The sequence below is a fragment of the Pristis pectinata genome, chromosome 1 (genome assembly GCF_009764475.1).
Source record: "Pristis pectinata isolate sPriPec2 chromosome 1, sPriPec2.1.pri, whole genome shotgun sequence".
In the NCBI taxonomy this organism is placed as follows: Eukaryota; Metazoa; Chordata; class Chondrichthyes; order Rhinopristiformes; family Pristidae; genus Pristis; species Pristis pectinata.
Genome location: NC_067405.1, coordinates 85,518,178 through 85,545,984, shown reverse-complemented (window position 1 = coordinate 85,545,984; position 27,807 = coordinate 85,518,178). Strand labels below are relative to the sequence as shown.

General features: G+C 40.3%; 1 protein-coding gene across 2 annotated transcripts in view; it reads left to right on the top strand.

Moving 5' to 3' along the window:
• Nucleotides 1-27,807, top strand: part of ino80 (INO80 complex ATPase subunit) — a 160,273-nt gene that overhangs the window by 66,235 nt on the left and 66,231 nt on the right. For both annotated transcript variants that reach the window (XM_052013345.1, XM_052013335.1), the window contains exons 15-26: nucleotides 267-326; nucleotides 4,475-4,617; nucleotides 5,875-5,959; nucleotides 6,558-6,675; nucleotides 7,491-7,576; nucleotides 8,531-8,698; nucleotides 10,472-10,605; nucleotides 11,226-11,293; nucleotides 11,378-11,471; nucleotides 14,643-14,808; nucleotides 15,837-15,977; nucleotides 25,829-26,054. In XM_052013345.1, the coding sequence (XP_051869305.1) occupies nucleotides 267-326; nucleotides 4,475-4,617; nucleotides 5,875-5,959; nucleotides 6,558-6,675; nucleotides 7,491-7,576; nucleotides 8,531-8,698; nucleotides 10,472-10,605; nucleotides 11,226-11,293; nucleotides 11,378-11,471; nucleotides 14,643-14,808; nucleotides 15,837-15,977; nucleotides 25,829-26,054 (1,489 nt within the window). The remainder of the gene's footprint in view (nucleotides 1-266; nucleotides 327-4,474; nucleotides 4,618-5,874; nucleotides 5,960-6,557; nucleotides 6,676-7,490; nucleotides 7,577-8,530; nucleotides 8,699-10,471; nucleotides 10,606-11,225; nucleotides 11,294-11,377; nucleotides 11,472-14,642; nucleotides 14,809-15,836; nucleotides 15,978-25,828; nucleotides 26,055-27,807) is intronic.

Sequence of the window (27,807 nt, the reverse complement as noted above, 5' to 3'; positions counted from 1 at the left end):
TACCTAATCATTTATCTCATTGCTGTCTGTGAAACCTTAATTGTGCATTAGTTGGTTGTTTTCTGCATAGTGATTGCTCTTAATATTTCACAGACCTAAGGACATGTTCCAGTGCTTTCAGAAAATAGGCTTTTTTGTTGCCCTATTCCATTGAGTTATTTGCCACTCACCTCTGTTTCCAATTAACTTAAAGAGCAATTAAAAATTAATCTAAAAAGAATATCTGTTGAAAGAAGTTCATTATGTTTGTCTTCCTTCAACTTTAGGTCCTGCCTTACTGGGGCAACCCACATGACCGAAAAGTGATCAGGAAGTTCTGGAGTCAGGTAAAGTTTATACTGATTTCTATCTCTTAACTGTGTTGTAATTAACTATATTGGTGTGAGCAGCTCAGTATAGTACCTTCCTTCAAATTCTCCTTATGGTGTTTCATTTCAAAACTCCAGGCACATCCTTGATTCATTGCTGCTATTTGTTAATCTCTGCCAATGAAACAATGGGAAAGTTATTAGGTCACAGCACTATGACCTCCTCCTGGCCTTCTTTGGTATCGGATGAGGCAATTCTCTTTGTGGTTAAAATGACTCCTTATCCTTGTGTTGCCTCATTTAAATGAGGTACTGTAGTCAATATCTTTGTGAGGAATCAATATCTTAAAGACTATCTTGACTTGACCTGGAGACTGCGCTTCCATTGACTGTTGATATGAGTTCCAAAGTAGATGGTCTGCTAAATGGCTTCTGGGATGTACATGATGAACTTGTGATTCAGGTGATTAAAATAAATACTTTCAAAATTGTGATTTGTGCTGAGTTAGTGTGCAGAAAATCCCATCAGGAGCATATTGCATCCTTTTTCTAAAAAAAAGTCTTGCATTTTTGTAACGCCTTTTAACAAAGCAAACATGTCCAAGGTGTTTCACAGAAGGATTAGCAAAATTTAACACCAGCTCACAAAGGGAGATACCAGTGAAATGACTGAAAGCTTGCTTGTGGGAAAGATGTATTAAGCATTAACTTTAAAGGTAGGAAGAGAAGTAGGCGAATGTAGCGAAGAAATTCCAGAGCCCATAACCTTGGTCACTGAAGGCAGGGCTGCCAAAGGTGGAATAATGAAATCTGAAGGTTCTCAAGAGGCCAGAATAGCAAGAGCAGTTCTCTTGGAATGAGATCAAGGAAGGAAACTACAAAAAAGAGACTAAATAACTGGGAGTAAGTACAGGTCAACAAACACAAGTGATGGGTGATGAACCTGTTGGAAATTAAGAAGCAAGGCAGCAGAAGTTTCAAAGACCTGTTTATAGAGGGGATAATGAAGGAGACTGTCCAGTAATGTGGTATAGTCGTTAAATGCAGAGGGAACATAGGTGCAGATGAGAGTTTCAGCATCAGAGGTTGCAGAGCTTGTGTTGAAGCAGAGTGGGGTGATGTTACAGAGCAAGTAGACAGTCTAGTTGATGTGTAGTTTGAAACTTGTCTCTGGTCAATATGCACAAGCTTGAAATGAGGCTGCATCATTTAAACAATTGTCTCAGAGAGAGATGGAGTTTTAACTTGGGGAATGGAATTTATTGCAGGGATCATACCCAATTCAGCTTGTTCTTGTGGCCCTGCCAGACTGACTGAGCTGGGAGCCCAGCTGTCATGCCTATCCTGTGAGGTGGAGTGGGACTGCAAGTGGCAACTGGGTCTCAAACACCAGATCCCAATGCCCTGGCTCTGGGCCACCCTCCTGATTTTTTTTAAATGTCTCTCATTAAGGGCAGGTACAGTAGTGGGCAGGCACGGTAGTGTAGCGGTTAGTGTAACGCTATTACAGTGCTAGCGACCCAGATTCAATTCACTGTCTTCAAGGAGTTTATACGTTCTCCCTGTGTCTGCGTGGGTTTCCTCTGGATGCTCTGGTTTCCTCCCACATTCCAAAGATATATGGATTAGGAAGTTATGGGCATGCTATATTGGTGCTGTAAACGTGGTGACACTTGCGGGCTGCCCCCAGAACACTTTACGAAAGGATGCATTTCACTGTGTTTTGATGTACATCTGACTAATAAAGATATCTTGTCTTATTTTATAGTAGTTGATTGTTAAAATAGATTTAAATAATCTTTTTTAAAAACTTAACCTTTTAAGTGCTAGAAGTGAACTATAAACATAAAGCAAAAGCTAAGTAAAGGACTTGCACTTGTCTGTGACCCATTCCAAATCAATGGGGCCGTGCCACATATGCCAGTTATTCCTGGCATACTTAAAGGTCTGGATGGAAAGTGCATCTGAACCTTCAGCTCAGTGCATTGTGCTCTGCCTTGGACTGGGGATGAGTAGAAGGTCACATGTGCCAGTATCTGACCAGCTCATTTCTGATTTTCATATGTAATGTGCAAGGGCAGAAGGCGGGAAGGAGCTAATGCTGCAGTAAGCCAGCTGCTGTCTGAGGAGCCGCTGGCTGAAGTCCAGTGTATTTTGGCCAACTGCCTTTGGTCTCGGTATTATTTAATCAGAAAAGATTTCTGTTCATCAATATCAAATGCCGGACAAGTTATCTGCACAGGGAGTGTGTAGTGAAATAGGATTAAATCTGAATTTCATTCCATTTTCTGATGTAGTCCTAGTTGGCTTGTTTTGCAGACTCGTGATTAATTGCATGTGGACAACAAAATGCTGCCTTGACTTGGCATAAATGTGACAAACTGTTGGAGGCCATTCAAAGGCTGGCTGAGAAGATTTGAAGCAAAGTGGTATACACGTGAAATTCAGAATGTAGACAGTGTATTGGAGAGCTTTACCCTGTGCAGTAGCTGTCCTGGAAGTTTTGATGGAACAGTATGGAGTGATCTGTATGATAGACAGTTTGTGTTGTGCACTGCTCCAACAGTATATGAAACAGTGAAAATTATCAGCATTATATTAGAAGTCTCCTCAGGAATGACAATCGTGGAGGGGTTTAGTAAAGGAATTCTGTAGTTTGTCATTTTGTTCTCTTCCAGCAGTGTGTCTCCTGTGACTTTTGCTGAAGTAGGTAAAGAGTGAGGCACGAGTTGATGAACAATTAATCAAGGATGACAAATTTTTCAATAGATGCATTAAGTGATGGGCAGATAGTGAGGCTGCCCAAGTAAAGAGGGAAAATAAAAGTAGTAGTTTTGGGTGATTTGCACTTCTCTGAAGGGTAGAATTTGGGGGTCTTGTAGGGAAATTGTTGAAGTCACTGAGCCTATTTATGGCACCTTCAGTATTAGTGAAGATGGAATGGGAAGACACAGGCAGTATTGCAGAAAAGGTGAACTGGAAGCTTTAATGCTGGAGTAGGAGATTTGAATTTAAAACTGAATAGTAATTGAACATTTGAAGAAATACAGAAACTGAAATGTGACATAAAATTGAAGTGCTGGAAATGCCCAGCAGGTCAAATGGTATTTGTGGAGAGACAGTGAGAGAGACAGCAAAGGTGTTAACATTTCAGGCTGTTGACCATTCAGAACTGGAAAAATGAGAATGTAAGAATGGGGAGAACAAAAGCAATGTCTGTAATAGAACAGAGACCAAGGTTGTTCAGGTGATACAATACTTTTTGTGCTGTCTTGTTAATAAATAGGAGGGCAGTTAGAGAAGGAAAAAAAAGACAAAAGAACATGCTGGAACTATGACATGCAAAACACAGCAGTTGCTGGAAGTCTGAAATAAAAGAGAATGCTTGAAGTATCCAGCAGATCAGGCAGCATCAATGGAGAGAATAACAACTGAGTTCATGTTTCGGGTGAATGACTTTGCATGAGAACTGGCCAAAAACACAGGTTGAAATGGAATGGAAAATTGAAGTACCAGGCAAATAGAAGCTCAGAGTTGCCTTTGTGGACTGAACAGAGGTGTTCTGCAAAGTAATCACTCAAGCTGCATTTGGTTTGTCCCAACGTCAATGACTCCAGTATATTGAATTCAACAATTTTGGGCAACCAGGCTTTGTGTCAGAACTGTCCATTTGTAATGGAAGGCCACTTACTATGTGATGGTCATTCTACAAATGTTACATGATCTGAATGTTTCCCATACTTCCTGTCAACAGGAACAGGTCTGCACACACCGGCTCACATTGGGGGGAAAAGAGACAAAGGCTCGAGTCTATGAGTTTTGGGGAGTTGGATATCTGTAGCGAGAGTGGCAGAAAACATACAAATGATGAACTTCTGGCCATGAATCATGTCTCTTATTGGCTTTGCAGTAAACGAGGGGAAGCTGAGATTATGTATGTCCTGAGTTGTTTCCAACTTTGCACAAGTATATTTCTGCCATCGTCGAAACATGCCTTGTCTAAAGATCCAGTGTTATCTTCCATCAATAAGTCTGCGGATTAGTGTGGCCTGTATTCAGCAACGTTTACTGAAGAGGTGTTTTGATATTGTATCTGCAGCCACATTGCAGTTTTTCTTTAATACAGTTGCTAATAACTGCTGTCTTTGATCTTCTCTTGGTTTTAGAAAACATTGTACACCCAAAATGCACCTTTCCATGTGGTGATAACCAGTTATCAGCTGGTGGTTCAGGATGTGAAGTACTTTCAGCGGGTGAAGTGGCAGTATATGGTGCTGGATGAGGCACAGGCACTTAAAAGCAGTTCCAGGTAAACCTGTCTTTTCGGTATCAAGCTGCAAAAATGGGTTCTATCAGGAGAGTTAGTTGGCAGGCATACATGGGGAATACAGATGCTAAAGTTGTTGACTGGTAGGTATACAATGGGGAATTTTGCAGATGTATCTCATGGAAGATGTGTAGATGGTGAACGTAGTTGTTTACAGCATTGCACGATAGATGACTGGGGCATATAGACAGCTTTAGCAGTGGGTAGGAGAGGAGATTCACTGGGATGTTACCTGGATTGTAGGACTTCAGTTATGGGGAGAGATACAATAGGATGGCTTTGTTGTCCCTGGAGCAAAGGAGGCTGAGAGGTGACATGATATAAATATGAAAATTATGAGAGCCTTAATTTTGAAAATCGTTTTCCTCTGGGAGTATCAGAAATGAGGGCACAAGTTTAAGGGGTGAGGAAGGAGTTTTAAAGGGGATATGAAGGTTAAGTTTTGTTTTACACGGTGATTGATATCCGGATACCAGAAGAAGTGATGGTCAGATGCAATTATGATGTTTTGAGTCTTTTAGACAGGCATTTAAATAGGCAGGGCATGGGAAGATATGGTCCTAATGCGGTCAAACAGGATTGGCACTGATGGGCAAAAACGGTCAGCATGGATGTGGTGGGCCAAGGGTCCTGATTTTATGACATATAACTCTGACTCTGGGTGTGATATTAATATTTTTATTACTCCAAGTCCAAAGGTGAATGGTAGTCTCTGAACATTTCTTAAACTACTGGTAATTCTGAATTGCGTTCTGCATTGTGTTTAGATGTGATCGTATAGCATCTGTCATTATCTTTTCACATGCCATGAGGGGAGAACTGAGGTGTTGGGTGCAAAGAGTTGTAGGAATTTGGAATTATTCCTCTTGACGTGACTAAATATTGAGAGAACAGGATTTGGGTTACTGGGATGCACAGGTATTAAATCTGTTGAATCCCTCAGTTTGGGTTGAATTTAAGTTAATCTGAGTCCTGCAGTGGTCTAACTGGGAACTGTCCCTTCCTGTGACTGGCAGTTCTTAAGAGCTCTGTGGCAGGTTGTCCACTCTTTTTGGTTGTTTGCTGTTGGGATTTCAGTAGAGTTTGTTTAGGGTTCCTCCTTGGAATTTTATTAAACTGGATGCACAGTGCAATGAAAAAGGACAACATTGGATAAGGAGCAAATTTTTGACCCACCACATACCACGATGCTTTCTATGTAAGCTTGAATTTTCTGAGCCACATCCTTTCTTTCTGCAGTGTTCGTTGGAAGATTCTACTGCAATTCCAGTGTCGCAACCGATTGCTGCTCACAGGAACCCCCATTCAGAACACTATGGCAGAGGTCAGTTTTTCCTTCACACCAGCATTGTTCAGTTAAAAGTGCTGATAGGCAGCTATGCTTATGAAATGCCTCCAGATTTTGTTTTTGGTGGATGTTTTTAAAATTATGGAAAACTGACAATAGGGTATCTGGTTACAGTAGCTGAGGGGCCTAGATCACAATCTGTAATCTATTTGGAGCCACCTTTTTGGATTTTGTTCCTGACTTTATTTCTGCATAGATATTCCTCCTCCATATCTTGTATCTTACTTGTCCCTATGCCTTGTTTCAATGCTCTTGAAGCAAGTATGATTCACCTCAGTTGCTTAGTTTTGGCAAATGGAAATTCCTCTTTGTTGCCAAGTGGCTCGTCCTTTCTGTTGGGTATGTGTACTGTTGTGTAGTTGATATGAGGAAAATATAAATTTTAAGAACAATGTTTATGCTTAAAATATGGCAGAAGTTGCATCTGTTAAGAGTGAGCATATAGTTTGAAATTAATACTGTTCCAGTAATACAGCTAGGAACAAGGTAGTCTGTAGTAACTGAGGAGTTTGAATATAAAACTTTTATATGGCCATCACTGTATTCACATTATTTATATTGTTTCTTCCCTTAGCTGTGGGCGCTGCTACATTTTATCATGCCAACACTCTTTGATTCACACGATGAATTCAATGAATGGTTTTCCAAGGATATTGAAAGCCACGCTGAGAATAAATCCGCCATTGATGAAAGTGAGTGCTTGCTGTCAAAACACAATACAGTGTTTAATTGCTTTGTGTCAGGCCCATACTACCTTTTTCCTGCTCCGAAGCCATTCTTCTTCGTCACTTTTGTACTGACAGCTGTAGTACTTACCTTTTTGTAGTGCTATTTAGTCCACACACTAGTTGACCTTTGGGTGAAAAAGTTGTCCCTGATGTCCTCTCCCTGATTTTCACTTCAAACTTGTCAAATTCCACTCTCCGTTTTATGTATTTGGTCATCTGAAGTCCCCATTTACTACCATATTGCATTAACTGCAGCCCAGATCATGTGGAATTCCTCAGTGGAACCCAGAGACAGATTTGTTAAGTTTATTCCTCTCATGGAAAGCTTGTAAATAAGCTCCATAAATTGTATTTTGTGCATTTATGTGGGCTGTTTGCAGTAGTGCAATCATGAGCTCCTCCTGTCATAGGCAATGGCTGTTAACAGACCAGTGAGATTTAAGAATGAATATTCATTATGACACTGAAATTTAGATGGTGGATGTGAAGGATACCCAATTTAACTTTTATTCTAGTTCACCTTTTATATTGGAGTTAAATATGTTTGAATTTGTCTTTTGGACAAATGACTGTGTGACAAGCCTCTGCTTGGTTGCACAAACTTTTGTTGGATTGGGGGACAGTGCTGGGCTGAATGAACAACCACTGCCAGCTCATTTGGATCTTTAATGCCAGAATGTTGGTGAACCAGTTCTCTGGGGCACTTGGCAAAGGTGTTTGGGCAGTGCCAATGAAGAACATAAACTAATTCTGATGGCTTTCCTCTTCTATCTTTGTAGACCAGCTGTCTCGTCTCCACATGATTCTCAAGCCCTTCATGCTAAGGAGGATCAAAAAGGATGTGGAGAATGAGCTCTCTGATAAGGTAAGATTGGTAACATGTGTTAGATTGTTGTGTCTTAGAGTTAAGAGTGATTTGTTCCCAAACCAATTATTTCTGATCATTGTTTTAAAACTGGTAACTAACAGCAATTTGTTCTGACCTGTGAAGTAATATCACATGGCTTGAGCATGTGCAACTTATCAGGTTAGTCTGTTTAATATTTTTTGTAAGTGGAGTTTTTTTATATTTGCCTTTTTGTTTAAGGTATACTACATTTAAAATGTGTGTAAATCAAAGTTGTTTCTTGATGCAATTTGGTGGTCTGTTGGTTTTACTGAAATGGTATTACCCTACTTTACCAGTCAGGTTATGGGATTTAAGAGGGTTTGCCTGTTATTTCTTTATTTTTTTTATATATTATAAATAGGTTTTATAGGTGATAGTATAGTGTACTTAAGTTTCTTCCGTGAAACGTGAACCTCAGTACTGAGTTGAGGTTGAATCTTCTGTGCAGCACTGAAATGGGTTCTTCATTGCCAGAAATTTTATACTTAAGCTGAGAGATTAAATTTAGAACAGTTTGCATGCTTGGGTGACATGAAAAATCTCATCAGACCTTTCAAAGAAATGCAGGAACTCGTCAAATATTTTAGCCAATACTTTCCCTCACCAAACAGGTTTTCATTTTCTCCTGTGAGACTTTGTGCATATTGTTTGCTGTATTGCTGTGCAGAATAATAACTATGCACAGAACCTCTAAAGTGTTCTGCAAATTTATCATGCAAGTAATTTATTTTTGAATATTATGTAGTGGAATGGAGCAACAATGCTGTTAGCGTTCAAATTTCTTTATCTTTAAAACATAAGCATCCTTGATGGAGCTGCACTGTATCTCAACAAATCTACACATCTGAAAGATGGACCCTACCACGTCTTCAGCTGATCTGTGCCCTGCTTGACTGTATCCACTAAACCAATGTTTTGTGCTCCATACAGATCGAGATACTAATGTACTGCCAATTGAAAAGCAGGCAGAAGATGCTCTATCAGGCTTTAAAGAACAAGATTTCCATTGAAGACCTACTGCAGTCGTCCATGGGAACCACTCAACAGGCCCAGAATACCACCAGCAGTCTCATGAACCTAGTCATGCAATTTCGCAAGGTTAACACATATTATTGTCTCCATCCCTTAATAATCCACCTCCTTTCATTCATTCATTCGCCCACAATTCTGGATTTGCCTTGGTCTCAAGCCTGTATAGTTCATATAATTTTTTTGTTATAATTTCAATGTATACCGTCATAAGAAACTCTAAGTGAACTGATGAGTGAATAGGTGGGAGGGTGGAAGTAAATTCAACAAATTTGCATTGGCAGTTCCATTATAAATGTCATCATAGGAAATGTTAAACTATAATAGTGGGAGTGGTGCAGGATTTCCTATAACAGAATATAAGCTCTGAACTCTGTTTATCATGCAAACTTTGGAACTAATGTGGAAAGAGAGCCTGTACCAACGGGCAAGTCAGTTATGCATTTGAAACACCTGAGTGCTGAACTCCCAGAGTCAAGTTGACTGACATGCGCATACAGCAAGAGAGTAGCTAATTGCTTTTACAGGGAAACAGTAAAATTAGTTCTCTGATGAATCTGATGATATTTTGTGCAGAAACTGGGGTATTTCCAGGTAATTATGAAAGGAGTAATGTCCATCGAAGAGTACTCCCGGTAATTGTAGCTCCCCTACGTGATAGTCAACTGGGCGGCATGGTAGCTTAGCAGTTAGCGTGACACTATTACAGTGCAGCGATCGGGGTTTGATTCCCGTCACTGTCTGTCTGTGAGGAGTTTGTATGTTCTCCTTGTGTCTGCATAGATTTCCTCTGGGTGCTTGGGTTTCCTCCCACATTCTAAAAGATGTATGGGTAGGTTAACATGGGTTTAAAATGGGCAGCGTGGACTTGTTGGGCCAGAAGGGCCTGCTATATAAATGAAGTTTGTTTTTAAAAGTTTTGATCGTTTCTGTCTTTATTCCATGCCTCAAAGCAACATGTTCACAGTGGATATCACTGCTTCGCAAAGACCACCTGACTTGAACGTAGAATAGTACAGCAAGGGAACAGGCTCTTCAACCCATGATGTCTGTGCCAAACATGATGCCAAATTAAACTAATCCCTTCTGCCTGCACATGATCCATATCTGTCCAATCCCTGCATATTCATGTGCCTGTTTAAAAGCCTTTTAAATATGACCATCATATCTGCTTCCACCACCACCACCCCAAATTACGTTTGTGTAAATATTTAAAAAAAAATGCCCCACTTGTCTTTAAACTTTCACTGTCTCACCTTAAAGTTATGCCCTCTAGTATTTGACATTTCTGCCCTGGGCCTGGGAAAAAGACTCCAACTGTCTACCTTTTTTTCAATGCCTCTCATAGTTTATAAAATTATCAGGTCACCTCTCAACCACTGATGCTCCAGAGAAAACAATCCAAATTTGTCCAACCTCTTCTTTTGTTTGTCAGTTTTGTTTGTTAACTTCCCTCTTTCTCTCTCTCTTCCCTGATGCTCGTGGGTCATGCACCTGGGGTCTAGCAATTTTCTGGTTACCAATAGGTGGACAGTGATCATCGCAATTATCATCCCTGGTTTAGTTGTGAGTGGAGACTATGGATAGGAGCCCTTTTTGTTTTATTTTCTGCTTTCTGAGTCAGGCTGGCTCAGAACATCTACCTTTATCTAATACTTGAGAATCTGCACAGACTAAGGATTTGTGCTTTCTCATAGTACCTCCATCAGGGATAAGAGCTTTTTATACATATGTCATTTGTTTATCTACAGAATTAGGAATTGCTGTAGCAAATTAGCTTGTGTTGCTGTGTATGTGTTCATTCATGTCATGTACCTATTCAGATTTCTTTCTTTTTTTCAGGTCTGTAATCATCCAGAACTATTTGAGCGCCAAGAGACTAAATCACCTTTTCACATGTCTCTGAAACCTTACAACATTCCCAAGCTTATTTATAGAGATGGGCAGATTAACCACTTCAATCACTGTCGCAACAGGTCAGCAAGTATCAGCTATCTCCTCTGTAAATCAAACTAAATGATTACTATTTAAGCACATTCATGTTAATTTTTTTATTTGGTATGTAAATGTTCATTTTTTTCTTTTTAGCAAAACAGTTACTTTATTGCAACATCAACTATTTAATATAATCTCTGTATACAGTACTTTGGCATTAGTGTAGGTGGTTAGACCAATCTTAAAAATCCACTCCAGGTTAATTTGATCAAAGTCTGTTGTTTGTCAAGTCCAGCAGCCACTTGAGCCTAATTTGCCATTCAATAAGATGGTGACCTTTCTGAATGTTGGCCTTAACACTTTTTTTGCCTGATGTTTATAACCCTTGATTTCCCATATAGTCCAGAATTCTTTCTCAGTCTTGAACATACTTAAACCAGAGTCTTGGTTTTGGCTGTGGTTGGGTAGGATGGTAAGGAATACCTATTTATGAAAGGATTTGGAAACAGGATCATAATTTGTCTGAAGAGAACAATGATGCTGATTTCTTGTTCTAGTTTTGAATAGGATTTGGGGTTGGGGTTGCCTGGGGTTTATTAGTTGAAATGTCACTGCTGTGCTGGTATTTACAGAGGCTTGGTATATATGATTCCTTTTTTAGGTGGTTACGAGTCATTCTGTCCCCCTTTTCCCCAGCTCACATCCATCAGTCTCTCTTCCATAGAAAAGGTAAGGTTTCAGTTTACATCTTTTTCAGGGCTTTGTCTGATTATTGGGTACCGGGTTTCTAAAGAGGTTTTTGTTTCTACCCAGGTAATGATGAAGGAAGCTGCTTTTCTTTCCTGCGTTTCATAGATGTTAGCCCTTCAGAAATGTCAAATATGATGCTTCAAGGGATGCTTGCAAGGTGAGTGCAGGGGTTAATATGCATGTCCTTGTAAAGCTGAATGAGTAAATCTGCCTCTTCACACTCATCGTATCTGGTGATCAAAACTATCTATGCACAATTACCTGGCATATCCTGGATTCGTATTATTCCCAACAAACTGAGGGAACTACCCTAGTGCAATGAGAGTTTTTCAAAACAAAACATGCTAGGAATGGGTCTTTCCTGATAAAGCTGCAGCAGAGGATTATGTACTGAACCACAGAGCCAAAATGCTATAAGAGTGAGCTAAGCAATCTTGCAACCAATTCTCCAGTTCTGTCGTATCCTTTTGTGAATGGTAATAGATAACTACACAGTGTAATATAAGGAGGCTAAATGAATTTTCCCATCATCAATGACAGTTGAGCCAACAATATGAGTGCAACCATCTTTGGTCGGGTAGTGGATGAGCCATTTCCATCTCTTATTATTCTCATTATCACAGTGGCTATTGGATTCGCAGTGTAGTTGCTGAGAACGAAGAAGGATGGTTGCAGTGGTCGGGTGCTATTTAACTCAAACCAAAATGTCACTGCATCAGATTTGGACAGCTCCCTAGATCCATTCATATTCATTTAGTACTTCAGTGCCTTTTCCTCTTGCATGGGGATGTTTGCTGGTGATTGTTGTGTCCCATCTCCACAAAACTCCTCCATACTAATGTAATTAACATATGACTGAAAAGTCGCAACTCTCGCAAATGTAACTCCATTATTCAAGAAATGAAGTCAGGAAATGGGAAACTGTAAGCTGGTTAGCCTAATATCTTTCATTGGGAAAATGTTGGAATCCATTCTTAAGGAGATAATATCAGGATATTGAGAAAATTATAGGCAATCAATCAGTCAAGATGGCCTTGTAGGAACCAAATCATTGTTACAAATTATCTCCAATTATTTAAGGATGTCACAAACTGGCACACGAAGGGATTGAAAATTAATTGCAGATGCTGAAAAGTTGAAATAAAAATAGAAAATGCTAAAAGCATTCAAGTCAGGCAGCAATGGAAAGAAACAGATGTTTCAGGTCAAAGATCATTTGTCAGAATGGGGGAAGGAAAAACAAATAACCAGTTTGCTGAAGACCCATTTCATCTATCTCCTGCACCCCTATACTCATCCCCACTCCTGGAAGAACAAGGATAGAGTTTCCTTGGTTGTCACTTTCCACCCTATCGGCTTCTGCATTCAACTGCTCATCCCTTGCAATTTCCACCAGCCTTCAAGGTTCCATCTCCTAGGTGCCATCTTTCTCTTCCCTCTCCTTTGAACATTGACTTCCTTTTCTGCTCTTCTGTCCCCAGCAGCCACTTTCTCATACATCTGTAGATGCAACACCTGTCCTTTCACCTCTTCCCTTCCCACCATCCAGAGACCCAAACAGTTATTCCAGATGAAGCAGCTGTTCATTTGTATTACTTCCGATCCTGTGTACTGCATTCAATGTTCTGTTTAATCTTCTCTACATTGGAGAAACTAAACACAGATTTAATGTTGACTTTATGGAGCACCCGTGTTCCATTTGCAGGGGTGACTGTTAGTCTTCAGTTACTGTTACTTTAGTTCTTCATCCCACTCCCACTCTGGTCCATCAGTGGTCTCCTACATTCTACAAACAAGGCCAGATGCAAGCTTGAGGAACAGCACGTGACTTTCAATTTAGATTGTAGTCTTGACTGAATATTGAGTTCTAAAACTTAAGGTAACTTGCTTTTTCTGTTTTTTGTATCAGCACCAGCCATTTCTGTCAATTGTCTATCTGTGATATTGACTCAGCTTTTCTCTTTCAATTAGCACAGGTTGACCTGGGCATGTCCTATGCCCCTGTACTGTGCAATGTTTTACATTGTTTGTATTCTCACTCCCATTAACCCATCAATTGGATTGCCTCTACATCTTATCCTCACGATAACTGTGGCCTCACCCTATCACATTACCTTTGTTCTACCTATCCCTCTCCAATCTTCTCTGCAACTTAAAACAAATTTGTTTTCTCTCTCTTGCAGTTCTGACTTGACTTTCACCTGAAACAAGAATTGTTCCTTTTTCCATCAATGCTTCCTGACCTCTCTCCAGCATTTGCTGTGGGTAAAGGGGAGCCAGCAGATCTAGAGTATTTGGGTTTTCAGGTGGCAGATGATAAAATTCTACAAAAAAACCATCTGCATTGGATTGAGGGTAATATTTTGAAATAGATAGGGGAGTGACAAATAAACTGAAAACTAAGTCAGGATAAATGGATCATTTTTGATTGACAGTTAGTAAACTAGTGTTGTGCTGGTGCCTCATTTACTTACAGTTGGTGTTAATAATTGTATCAGCAGAAATTTGGCTACGCAGGTAGGTTGGTCAGCAAGTTATGAGGGGGCAAAGAGCCTGCAAAGGGTGTAAATGTGTGGGCAAGAAGTTGGCAGATGGAGAATAATGTGGGAAAATGTGAGGTTATCCACTATGGAAGGAAGAATGAAATAATATGAATGGAGAGAGACTACAAAGTGTTTCTGTACAGAAGGTTCTGGGGTCCTAATACACAAAACATAAAAGGTTAGCATACAAGTATAGCAAGTGTTTAGGAAGGCTGATGGAAGATTGGCCTTGATATTTTGATGCACTTTGCAGACTGCATCTGGAGTACTGCATGCTGTTTTGGTTTCCATATTTAAGAAGGGATTTTCTTGCATTGGAACAGTGCAGAGTAGGTTCGCTGATTCCTGTGATGGAGTTGATGAATAAGGAGAGGTGGACCACGGTGAGGACTCGGGGTACTTTAGAAGAATGTACAGTGGTCTTATTAAAACATACTAGACCTCAGTATCTTTACAGCAAGAATATGAGCAACATACGGCATGCTGCTACTTGTACAGTGTCCAGATGCTGTTCAGTCTACAATAATCAAGTAGCTGGAGGAATTGTCACAATAATTAGTGTGATCACATTAAACTGTGTCCCAGAACTCTTGTCCCTTTTCTCAATCCACTATTGCTTGCAGATCCTTTATTCATAAATGTCGTGACTGGGATGAGAATGCTCACTGCATATTGATGGAACTCTGTCGAAATTGATCATTTTATACTTGCTGTCGCCACCATGCGACTTTTACTAAGCTATGTGATAACATTTAATACTTGGTTGCACTTTTGTCCCTCCACAGGTGGTTAGCTCTTTTTTTGTCACAGAAAGCTTCCTACAGGCTCCACCATGTACGTAGTTGGAGTGAGTGTGGATTAAAAAGTCAGCACCTGAGCAGTTCTGATATGATCATGTGGGTTGATTCTTGTACATCTTTCCCCAACATTCACAGCAGTAGAACTTTCCAGGTGAGAACCTGTTCTGTATGGTATTCATGCTTAATAAACGGTGCTTAATAAAAGAACCTAGCCTTGTTAGAACTACTATCAGATGAGAGAGGGAGAAACACACACCAGAGTTTCAGGCTATATGTCAAGCAAGGTGTGATTCTGAGAGTGAGAGAGTGACTCCTAGGTGTTCAATTGTTTATTTGATATACAAGAACATTAAAGGACCTCGCCTTGGCTGTATTTCCTCTTGTAACCATCTCCTTTTAGCATATTTTCGCTGTGCATGTTTCTAGTTAGCTGGATTTCCTTTTCTTAAATACTATACTATATATCTAAGGGTAGATGGATTTTGTGTCCAAGTTTTGGGTGGGATACTTGTAATTTTGTGAAGTTGACCAATAAGATGAATTTCAGAGAAGTCCTGTGAACTGTAAGAAACCCATGGAGTTCATTGGAGCCTTGCCTCTGTGCAATGTAAGATTTCAATAAATATAACCAGTCTGTCTTTAGATAAAAATGCCTGTTACTAAACCTGATTGCTGCTGACTATAGGCCAATTTCTGGCTTTGATTTCCAGCAATTCTGGTGACTGATTATCGATGCAATTCTGGAACACCATTTGATACATTGACTGATTTTCATGAGACTGATTTGCTTCCTTTTAACACTTGGAGTTCACTTAGCTGGCCTGATGTGGCAATTTTAGGACTGGCTCTATCAGTGCTCTAAAAATTCAATGCATTTGGGGTACATTGCTGCATCTGTGTGATGTGATTGCTTGAAGTGGTCAGTATTAGATCCTTGAATATTCAAGATTTCTAATATCTCTCAACACCTCAGCAGCCATTCTTTGACCACAAATGAGGCAGGGGAGACATAAGAATAGTGCTGATGTAGTGGGGCAGAGTGGAAGCTGGTAAGCGCCCAGAGTCTTTTTATTTGATTTGATGTCATTGAGAGAGTGCAGACAGGTTGTGTTAGCTGTTCCATTCAGTGTTTCTTTTGGATGTTATTGATTTCTATCAACGGTCTGTTCTCTTCCACAGGACCTTTGTTTTACTGGCTATTGCAAAGCATTTATCAGCCATAATCAGCACCGTGTCCATCGACGGAAATCTGCTACCTCAACCATCCACCACAGTCAGCCCACAGAAATACCAGCCTTCCTCTACAGCAGCATTCCCAGGGTGAGTAATCATTTCCATCTATTCCAACTTTCACTGTCACATGGAGAGCAGGTTTAGTCAGAAGCCTCATCTATTTCAGGAACTCAAGTCATGGGGTTGGAGTTCTGCACATTTGGGAGAACTAAAAAGGTGGGGGGGGGGGGGGGGGCTACATGTGGAAGTGATGCTTACTTCCTCCAAGCAGGGGAAGGGGTAAAATTAGAAGTGAACGCATCTCAGCACTGCGCCTTCTCCCTTAGGGTTTCTGCCCATCTCGCCCTGCCATCCTGAATTCCCAATCCTTGCTCTGGTTAGCTCTCTCTCTCCTCCACAGTGCCCTCTGCCTAACCTCAACCTTCCCCAACCCATCCAACAAATCAATCAATGATGGTGCTTTGTAGACAGAGGTTGATTAACAAGTGGTATACCTTCTAAAAGTGTGCTTAAAACTGACCGTTGGCCTGATCTGGAAAGTGTAGCATTCTTGCCCAGCAATAAGATCCTTAGTACTGATGAACATGAGTTTACTAAAAAGTGCAAATTTTGTGTATTATGCACTTGTGCTTGTTCAAGTAATAAATACTTTTAAATATTCAGAAATAGTTATTTCTACCATATGGTTGAAGAGTGAAGTTTATGGGCAGTCAGATGAATTGGTTGCTTTACCAGAGCTGTATTTTCAGGGTTGTAAATTATTTATTTTTGGATTGGTTCAAAGCATTGATTTTGTGGGAATCTCTATAACTGTGTAAACAGCCAGCTGTATCATAATTGATAATGCCAACCTTAAAGGAACCAGCTAGTACAGCCTGATTTATACACGTGAGTCGATAGATAGGTTTTGTACACTTGGTTATTGTTTTTCATCCCCATTTGCATTATTTTTCATTGCTTTGTCTAATTTTTATTTGTAAGTGGTTGTATTCTGCAGCTTTTACTCAGCCTTCAAATGAAATTGACATCAGCGATTTATGGGCCTATTTTTGACCTTGTTTGTTCAGGGTAGCAGTCACAGAGGGTAGGTAAACCCACAAACTACCTGGATATATGTTAGTGTAGATTATGATGCTTGTTAGATTCTCTTTCCTCTTTCACCACCTCCCACCCACCCCCCCAAATACTTGGGATTTGCAGAATTTATTACAAAAAAGTTGCAGTTTGACATGATGGGGATGTAAATGAGGTAGGGAGTTACATTACTCATCAGGCAGAATGTCACAGATGCACTTAGAGGACATCTTGGAGGGCTCATCCAGTGAGGGCACATGGGTAGAGCGCAGGAATAAGAAAGATACAATTATTATACTGTTTTATAGTATATACTGTATATATTAGTTATACTGTTGGCCTCCTAGTAGCCAACAGAAGCTCGAGGAATAGATATGCAGGCAGATCATGGAAAGATGTGAAAACAGGGTTATTGTAGTGGGTGATTTCAACTTCGCTAGTATTGACTGGTACTCCCTTAGTGCCAGAGACTTAGATGGGACAGAATCGTTAGTTGCATCCAGGAGGGTTTCCTGAAACAATCTGTAGATCGCCCAACTTGGGAAGGGGCAGGACTTAGACCTTCTACGGGGAAATGAGCCTGGCCAGGTGATTGAAGTTTCAGTGGTGGAATATTTTGGGAACAATGACCATAATTCCATAAGTTTTAATATAGTTATGGATGAAGATAAGACTGGAGCTCAGGTGAAAGTCCTAGGTTGGGGGAAGAACAATTACAACAGTATTAGGCACAAACCTGGGGAAAGCAGATTGAAAGTGGCTGTATGGGGCTAAATCCACATCTGACATGGGAGTTCTTTAAAGACATGGGATCTGACATGGAATGTTCTTGAGGATGAATGATACAGATGGCAAGGTTTGTGAACCTTGGATAATGAGATATTGTAAGTTTAGTTTAAAAAGGAAAGCAAGCATATGTTTTAGGAAACTGAAATCAGGTAAGGCCCTTGAATATAAAGGAAGCAGGAAAGAACTTAAGGAATTAGGAGGGCTTAAGGGCCATGAAATGTCTTTGGCAAGTAGTATTAAGGAGAATCGCAAGGCATTTTATACATGTATTAAAAGCAAGAGGGTAGCTAAGGAAAGGATACCTCTGCTTTGGGACAGAGGAGGAGATTTAGAACTGGAGTAAGAGGAAATGGATGAGGTCCTAAATGAGTACTTCCCATTGGTATTCACCAAGCAGAAGGTATGGATGATCAGATCAGGGAGGGGCATGTTGTAATTTTAGGGTATAGGGTTCTTGAGCATAAGTAGGAGCATGAGCCAGTATGATTTACTTGAGCCTGATCCTTCATTCAATGCAATCCTGCATTTTCCCCGTAACACAACTTTCTTTTCCCAAAAGTTTACTGGTTCTCCTTTATCTACCTGTTTGTTACATTCTCAAGGAACTCTAATTTATCAGATACTATTTTCCCTATAACAAAACAAGTACTAGATTAGTAAGGAAAAGTAGCATTAGTGTGGATACCATCTGGGCCAGATTAGAACCAGGTGTCCTTACATGATGAAGTATTTCATAAGAAAACATCAATGACTCACAAAACTTAGGACAAATTACTGGTTTGGAAATTGACAGAGCTGTGCAAAATTGGCGGTTGGTGAATGAAGGGCCAATACTGTGGCAAATGGATTAGTATACATGCAATTTATCAATTTTGGACCTAAAATGGATAGTAGCTGATGCTTCCTAAAGAGTTGGTGGGCGGGGGGTGGGAAGATGGACCCAGGGAGATCTAGTTTCAGGAGGTGGATGGACAGAGTCCATGTTAAAATATTGAGCTTGGCTACAGAAATTTGGTACCAAGTCTAGTTATTGGAGGCCAGCAGAGAATTTTAGAAATCTATTTGCATTCCGCTAACCTATTAAACAGACAGAGTACAAAAGGATAAAATCCACACTGCAGTTGTACAAGCCCTGGTTAAGATGACAGCTGGAGCTGAACTGTTCCAGAAGGCATACTTCACCCAGAATGTATTGGTCTTGGACTATGCATCATAGATTAATCAAAATGATATGTGGACTTCAGGGGGTATATGAGGTAACAAGGTTTAAGGGATATTTGACTGAAGATTTAAAGGTATGAAGATGAACTGTTGAGGAAGTGAGAGCAATTATTTCTAATGGTTGGTGTGTCAAGCACCAGGGTGTATAATCAAAAAATGGAGCAAAGGTGGCAAAGGTAATAGATCAGCCATTGACTGACAAAGCACCAGGGGAACTAAGTACTCATTCTTGCTTTTTTGAAACCAAATATTGTCACAGTAATATGTACAGCTCAATGAACATCTAGTACTAAGTTTCCTTTTGAATGTTTTTCTCTAGTTATCATTTCAATATTCATAAACTTCGAAGTCTTCCCCCACTCAAAGCCCCTGCATTCTTGGATCTTGCCCTTTCTGTGGCAATTCTTTTACTTTTTGCATGCAATGAGACACTATGCTTTATTTCTCAATGATGACCACCAATTTTTTCCCATCCTTTTCCTAGCTATTAATGTCCCTTTTTGATTGCTTTATCTGTATTTTGTACGCCTTAAGTTTTCTAGTTGTCCACCCCTGTACCTGAATATTTATTTATCTCTTTTTTTTCTCGCTAACCTGATTTTTGCTCCAGTATTTATTGATATTCTATTTTTTGATATATTCTTTGCTGGTAGTATTAGAAAGTATTTTAACTTTCCTATTGTCTATTTTGTTCTAGCCTTTTAATCTGGGCTGAATCCTTTGATCTCATGCAGTTCACACAAATTCAAATGAAATACACTTGTTTATGCAGATATTTGCAACAATTGTCCTGCAAATAAATTATCAATTGGTTTTGGTTTTGTTGACTGAGGGAGTAATGTTGATGATGCCAGGAAAATTTTGTCAAGTCCCACAGGATCTTGTATTGATTGGGCTAGTCCTGAATCACTGTAGATTTTGGGATCTAGTACCCAGTTTTGGTTTGTGGCATAAAGAAGCTTTGCAGTTAGAAGTACAAGCAATCAGTGCCCTTGTGGAAAAATAGGTAATGTTATGGTTTTGGGACTCTTCATCAGAAAAGAGAAAGAGAATCATTTAGTCTAGGTAGCAGAAATGGTGTGGGGTGGGAGGCTGGTGGGAAGGGCAAGGATGAACATAAAGAATGTATCTGATAGGATGCTACGTAGACTAATTTGTTTCTCGTCCTCTCGTCACGTGAACTATTCACAGATGCTACCGGACCTGATCTTTTTCCAGCATTTTTTTTATTTAACATTTTGATCATTTGCATTTTTTTTCAGTCAGTGCCTCTGCTTAGCTTAATCTTGATTCCTACTTGGAACAGTACAGGTTGGGTGCCTGCTGGGGACACTCAGAACTGGTGCTTGGTGTTGATGGCTTATGTCCCCAAGAAGTTGTCCTGCCTACTTTTGGTTATGGAGGTTAAAAACATAAGCATTAATATGGGCGATGCAGTGAATCCTAGTCTATGAACTCATGTCATATTGTCATCACAATACACTGGAGTCTAGTGTCACAGTGCTGATTTTGCACATGCTTTTCTTTGGAAACCCAGTTCCATATATCCATACAGCATTTTCTGTCATTGTCCTGAAATGAAAAGTCTATAGATTAGGTTCAAAGTTGCAGGTAGCAATTGAATCCTGGTGTTATCAATGCTTGGATCTGAGAAGAACAGGGGAATAGGTGTTGTGGTAATAATTGAAGGCTGCAATTCAGTTTTTTCAGTTCCTGTCCATTAGGTTAAATATTTGCAGCTTATGCATGGGCTGTTTGCTCAGCAGATCTTTTTTTTGCCAAAATTTGCTCTGGTAAGTTAAGCCATCCATCTGCAGCAACGTGATAAAGCAGAGCTTTAAGCTGTGCCAGGAAGAGACTGTTTCAAGCTCAAACATAAATGTATACTTCATTCAAAAGAATCAAAGCTCAGAGCACAAACTGAGCTAATTGTTTGGACTTAATGTGTGGTATACATAAAAGCTGGTGTCACAGCAGGGCTTTGAACAGAGTTACTGCTGGAGTTGTGGCCGGAGGAGAGGAGATCACACTGGTAATTTGAATCTTCAACTTGACAATCAAGTGATATTAAGTCTTGTGAATTTCAAACTTTTTTTTTGTGCTGGGGCTCTGCTGAAAGTGACATACCATAGGGCCGCACCTTAACTCTCTTAGAGTTACTGCTTGTTGCACAAAGTTTCTGATTAGTTTATGACAGAAGTAACTTCCTAGGAAGTCAACAAATCTGATGCCAAGTGGATGTAAATCCGTTGATCTCATGAAATCTGTGAGGGCAGAGTCATCAGCTTGAGAACTTGTGATTGAATCACAGGAAGGAATCAGATTCTGCTTAAATGTTTAAAATTGTGTTTCAACCTGTCCTCAGTTGATGAAATGTGAACTACCTTGTCTTTGGAACCTCAGCATTTTAGCCATTTTATAGTTAGGTGGTGGGTGCAGTGATCAAGGTGTAAAGTGTGTTTATCATGATGGATTAATAGGACGGCTGAATTAGATTTTGTATTTCCTTGCAACACAGAAGGAGGCTATGCAGCTCAACCGGTCTTTGCCGGCTTTTAGACCCCATTCTCCTAGTAATTTTTCTCTGTAATCTATTCCCCATGCATTCCCATCACATTCTCTTCCCCCACCCCCTGCCTCCCCTCACCCAGATTCTACCATTTACAAGGTGGGCAATTAACTTACATTCCAAAAACACGTGGATTAGTGGGAAGAAACCAGAACACGTAGGGGAAATCCTTCTGGTCATGAGGAACTCTGCACAAAAAGCACCAGAGGTCAGGATTGTACATGGGTAGCTGGATCTGTGAGGAAGCAGCTGCATCTGAATAAGTGAATAAAGAGAAGGAAATGGTTATGTACAGTCACAAAATGATTAATGCAGCATCTCTGGTTGATGGGGCTGCATCTTCCAAAAATAAATATTGTGTTTGTTTACATTTTTACTTATGGTAACATTCCAGTAATCGTTGTACTTTGGAGAGAGGCACTTGGGGAAAATACATTTAACAGGGAGGTAATACTGAGCAAATTGGGAGCCACAGTCTGACAAACCGCCAGGTCCTGATAGACTTCATCCTAGAGTCTTAAAAGAAGTGGCTAGCGAGATAATTGATATGTGGTTTTAATTTTCCAAAATTCTCTAGTTCTGGGGAAATAGCATATGTCAGTCCTTTAAAAAGGAAGGGAGACAGAAAGCAGCAAACTACTGGCCAGTTAGCTTAACATCTGTCATGGGGAAAATGTTAAAGCTTTCATTAATGACATCTTAGCAGGACACTTGGAAACTTTCAAGCCAGACAGGTAAAGTCAACATAATTTTGTGAAAGGAATTCATGTTTGACCAGTTATTGTACTTTGAAGTTACATGGACTATGGATGAAGGGAAACTAATGGAACTAATACACATAGGCCAATTAGATTTGATGGGCTGAATGGCTTCCTTTGACACGAGAAATAAGAAAAATATACTTACTTTTTAAAAGGCAGTTGATAAAGATGTAGCATCAAAGGTTATTGTGGGAAAGTAAAAGTTCAGTGTGCAAATGGTAATAAATTGGTGTGGATAGAAGACTTATGGCTGGCTAGCAGGAAGCAGATGGTGGTGGGCAATGTGTCACAGGGGTCAGTGCTGGAACCATATATATCCATATATAAATGATTTGGATGAAGAGACTGAAGGTATTGTTGCTAATTTTGTGAATGACCACAAAAATGGGTATGAAAGCAGGTTGTGAAGTGGACACAAGGAGGCAACAAAGGGATATAGTGAGGTTAATTAAATGGGCAGAGATCTGGCAAATTGAGCATAATGCAGGAACTTGTGAAATTAGTCCTTCAAGAAAAACACAGCTGAAGTAATTGGTAAAAGATTGTAGAGCTGTGGAATGCAAAGGATGTCTGATTTGCAAAGGCTAGTATGCAGATATAGAAGGTAATTGGGAAAACTTGGTTATAATTTATTGCTAAGGGAATAAAACAGAGCAGGTTATGCTTTAGTTATACAGAACACTGTTGAGACCACATCTAGAGTATTGTATTCGGTATTGAGTTATATGCAAAGAAGGATGTAAATGTATCAAAAGCAGTCAAAAAAAAAGTTTACTCAACTGATGCATGGAATGAGTGTATTATAATTATGTGGCAAGGGTGTAACCACTGGAGTTTGGAAGAGAGGGGGAGAACTGGTCCCTCACATTGCTCAGGATGCATTCCCAGGAGTGAAAGCACCCTGAGAATTAGCACTAAAAGGGGTCATTATACTATATGGAGAGTATTATTACTGTACAGGGAACCTGGCATGATCTCCTATCCTACCTGGTGCTGACACTCCTGTGCCAGGACCCTGGTGTGAACCCTTGCCCTCCCTATTGCTGCACACTGTTGTGCTGATAGTGATGGAAAATCCTGTGGTCCCTGCTGCTAAGTCAGGAACCCCATGGTTCATGTGGAGAGGCTGCCTGTGATGAAGGCTGGTGTCAGGCGGGCTAGGCTGAGTGGTGTGGCCGCTCAGTGCTGAGATGTGGGGCTTGGAACTACACAGTGAGCGTGGATCGATGTGGGTTGGCAGCACCTGCTGCATGTGCTGAGGGACTCCCAGGCTGCTGCCCAGACTCATCACCACCTGTCAGACATGATTTTAAAACTGTCGTCTCCCCTTCTTGTTTGGCTGCACCGTTGAGCTTGTTACCATAGAGAAATGTCTGGGTTGAGGAGAGCTGTACAGCCAAAGAAAGAGAGCAGGATGCAGCAGCTTCCATTTCATCCAGTGGGTGGTGATGAGGGAGACTGGGCAGTCTGTCAACACACAGCACAGGTGCTGCCAGTCACTAGCAATGGCTTGCTCTCTGAGCCAGCTGGGATGCAGTCCTGAGCCCCACATTTTGGCACTGAGGAGTCACACCACTCACTTCAGCCCACTCAATGTCAAACTGATTCATTGCTGGGGGAATGCCAGTGGAGGACAGCAAATCGCATCTGATTCCTGGCACAGCAGTGGGCAGTGCAATGGTTCATGCCAGGCTGCTGGCATAGCTATGGGCAGCTCAAACAGAAGAACCTGTTCAGACTGGAGGACCAAGAGTGCTGTGACAAATCAGTGCCCAGTAAGATCAAACTAGGTGGGCTACCAGTGTAGCGAAATCATTACCATCTTAAATGTAGAAACTTGTGCAATGCAATTGATAGTAACTACTCTGTATTAGTTGTTATCTGCAGAGATTGATACTGATTACAATATTTTAAAGTGTGCAGTGAGATTGACACTGTATGTTGATAGTAAACTGACACTACAGCAATATATTGTACAGTAGGTAATGCTAATTGTACATTATTATTTGTGTAGTGAAATTGACACTGGCTGTGTCTGTGATGGTAAATGTAGTGAAGTTGACCCCATGTACTCTATTGATAGTTTGTTTAATAAAAATATTATGTTTGGTGTATTGTCACCCATAGTGAGATTTACACAAACTGGTGTATTGATTTATGTCTTAACATCCGATAAGTGTAGTGTGTGGATCTTTTCTGCAGATGTGCTTAATAAGATTGACACAAGTTGCAGTATTTTAATATTGTAAGTCAAGAGCTGGACATTAACTAGTGATTTGCAGTTAATGGTATGGGTTTCATGATCAAAAGTCATGCTGAAGGTATTGACAAGCAACTTATGACTGAATAAATGTATCTTAAAAGTAGAAATCAGAACTTTGCTGTATTGAATTGCACTGTTTTTAAAGAAGCTTCTCTGCAGTCGTACTTGGCAGACAGGTTTGGTATTTGAACATGTTGAACTGCATGAAAGGATTCTGTGCTCAATGGACGGTTCCTACGGCTTTGTACTAAGCCAAACACCAACTGCTGCTGGAAGGTTATCAACCCAGTGAAAAGCTCCCTTGGCCTGCGCAAAATCAAATGTTTCAATCAGGCACATTCCAAGGTCAGAACTACCTGCAGAACAATTCACTGAAGCTTGGTGCAGCGATGTGGGAAGGAACAGACTTAAAGCCCCTAGACCGTTGCACGCTGAAGTGCTGCAACTTGAACAAAAAAAGCCCCTTTGTTCATTTAATGTACGCTAAGGAAAAAATTATGTAATGCTGATATAATATGAATCTTGAAATGATCTTGTACTGTTAATGGTAACATGAAGCTAAAGTCTTGCATAGTTGTAAATTTCGTGAATAAAGTGCATTTTTGGGAAAGAAAATTAAAACCAAGGAAGAGTGGTAAAGTTATTTTGTTGTCCCACCAAATGGCCACTAAACATAGCAGACAATCAGGTGTTTGGTAGTAAGGCATATCAAGCTGTTTGTGTCACTGATATTGAAAATTAGCTAAAACAAGTGTACAGTCTTGTTCCTTCAGATTGTTATTATTGCTAGAGATGGTATCTTTCTTTTTAAAGATTTCCACTTTTTTCTCACTCTTCCCCTCTTTTTGCTTATTTCACCTTGTGTACCTGACATTCACTTAAATTAATTTACGCTTAGACTCTGCCTGTTTTAGGAATGATTTTTCAGCCTGATAGGGTGCTGCTCTGTTCATGCAGATCCTACTGAAATGAATTGACTTGCTGTGCAAACACGAAGTGTCAACTATTGAGCAGCCATTTCCATTCACTGCTAATTATTAAATCTAGGTCACTACACAGATTGAGATTGAAACTATCTGTAATGTTATATGTATTGAGATGAGCACTGTGTAGCATATTCATGAGGAATAAGGTTACCCCAGACAAGGGCACATTTGATGCCAAATGTAAAGATCTTGACCATCCATCATGAGATTGATGGTGCACTGTATCAACAGGATAGTTTTCTGCTAACTCTAATCCCCTGTTTCATGTATTTCAGGTGACTGCTATCCCACGTGATATCTACTGCTGTGATAGAAGTGCAGAATATGAACGTCGACTGATGAGGGAAGGGGGCCAACTCACAGCCAAACAGTGCCTCCTGTACGGAACCCCACAACTAGCACTTAACTGGAGAAATCGGCTTTCCTCCTTCTTCCTTGAAGATCTTGGGGGTTTGTTAGCTGTTCAGTTCAGACACGGCTGGTCCTTTATTAGGATCCCTGGTAAGTTGATTGGAATTTCTCCCCTCAGTTTTTTTTGATGACACTGATATATTCGCACACATGTTAATTCTTCAAATACAGCAGTTTGGGCTCCAGATGGAATCCTGAGTTTAAAAGCCAATAAGTGTAGATGCTTTGCTGAAATAAAGATGGAATTTGTTTATTGGATTCCAGCCACCTGTACATTGGTTTCTTTTCCCTCGACACTAGCTAAATTTTTAGTAACTGGATACAGTTCTATGGGAGCCTAATCACTCCAGTTACCCTGTCATTGTATATGTTGCGTGGAAATCATGTGAGTTCTTCCCAGTGTTTAAAAAAAAACGTGTTGATCAAGGAAAAATTAGGCACTTTTGGCCTCTACACCCATCCATAAAATTGTGGACTTCATAGTAACTTCCTGTTAAAGTGAATACTCTCTATATATACCTTGCATCAGTAGCTCCAAGTGGAGGAAAGATGGTGCCTCCATTGAGAAGTGAAATTAGTCTGTGATACTATAAAACTGCTTAAGTTAGTGCATTTAATTCTTCTGGAGGCCTGCCTTTATTGAAAGAATGCATTTGTGCCCAAAGTCTCGTGGTTTTGTTGGGGAAAGCAGTTGAAGAGCCAATGGTATGCCTGCAATATGTCAACTATCCTGCTGAATGAACACAATGCTATATATCTGCTGCCTGTAATATTCCACCAATTGATTGGTGTGCAGTACATCTACTATCTGGAATAACCTGCATTTTTCTCTCAGTGCCATATAACTATTCTGATAGATGTACAATAGATTGATCACAAACATTTACCTGCCAGATAAAGTAGTTGGTAGAAGGATGAAAGGGCAGTTGACAAAATATTGTCTCTCTCAATGAGTGACGGGGGTCAGGAACTCGGCCCCTCAAAGACTAGTGGAGGCAGAAAGCTTGACATTTACAGAGTACTTGGGTGAGCACTTGAGCTGTGACTTGCAGGACTGGACTTGTCTTGAATAGATGTGATGGTTTGAATGGCCACCTCCGGACCATAGATTTGTGTGATTTACAATGATTGATTGCAGTGCAGCATATACTGTATATGTAGTGCAAGTAATTTACAGATCTACTGTTGAATTTCCTATAGATCGCTCAGAGCACTGCTGTCCTATAGGTTTGACTGCAACACTGTGTTATTCTGCATATTGATTTGTGATGAATGTCATCTTTCTTGAGTAATGCAGAACGAACCCAGTGCTGTACATGCACTCAGTGTAAAATAATTGTAGATGCTGGATCTGCAATATAAATTCAGAATACTGAACAAGTACTCAGCAGGTCAGGTCACATCTATGGGGAGCGACAGAGTTGATATTTCTTTGCCACTTGTCTTGCCCTCTGCCACATTAACAGCTTCCTGTTCCTTGGCCCCATAAGCTCACTTTTGCTATGGATGAGCAATCTCCCAACAACTCCATCACTACCAGAATGGTTTGAGACATTTGTCTGAACAGAGACCCAATGTGTCCTCTTCGACTACCGCTCTCCTTCGCCTGGCTGTATTCTCATGCTGAACTTGTTTGCAAACCTGAGCACATTGCCTTTTATCACCACTGGCTTCATCCAAATTTAAGGTGTAGCTATGAGAACCCATATGAATCTAAGCTATGTCTTAACTCTTTGTGGAATATGTGGACCATTGCTTGTTTCAATCATATTTGGTCCCCCCTCCCTTCAACTCCTTTTTTGCTAATCTTTTGCTAATTTTCACCTTGCTGTCATTTTTGCAT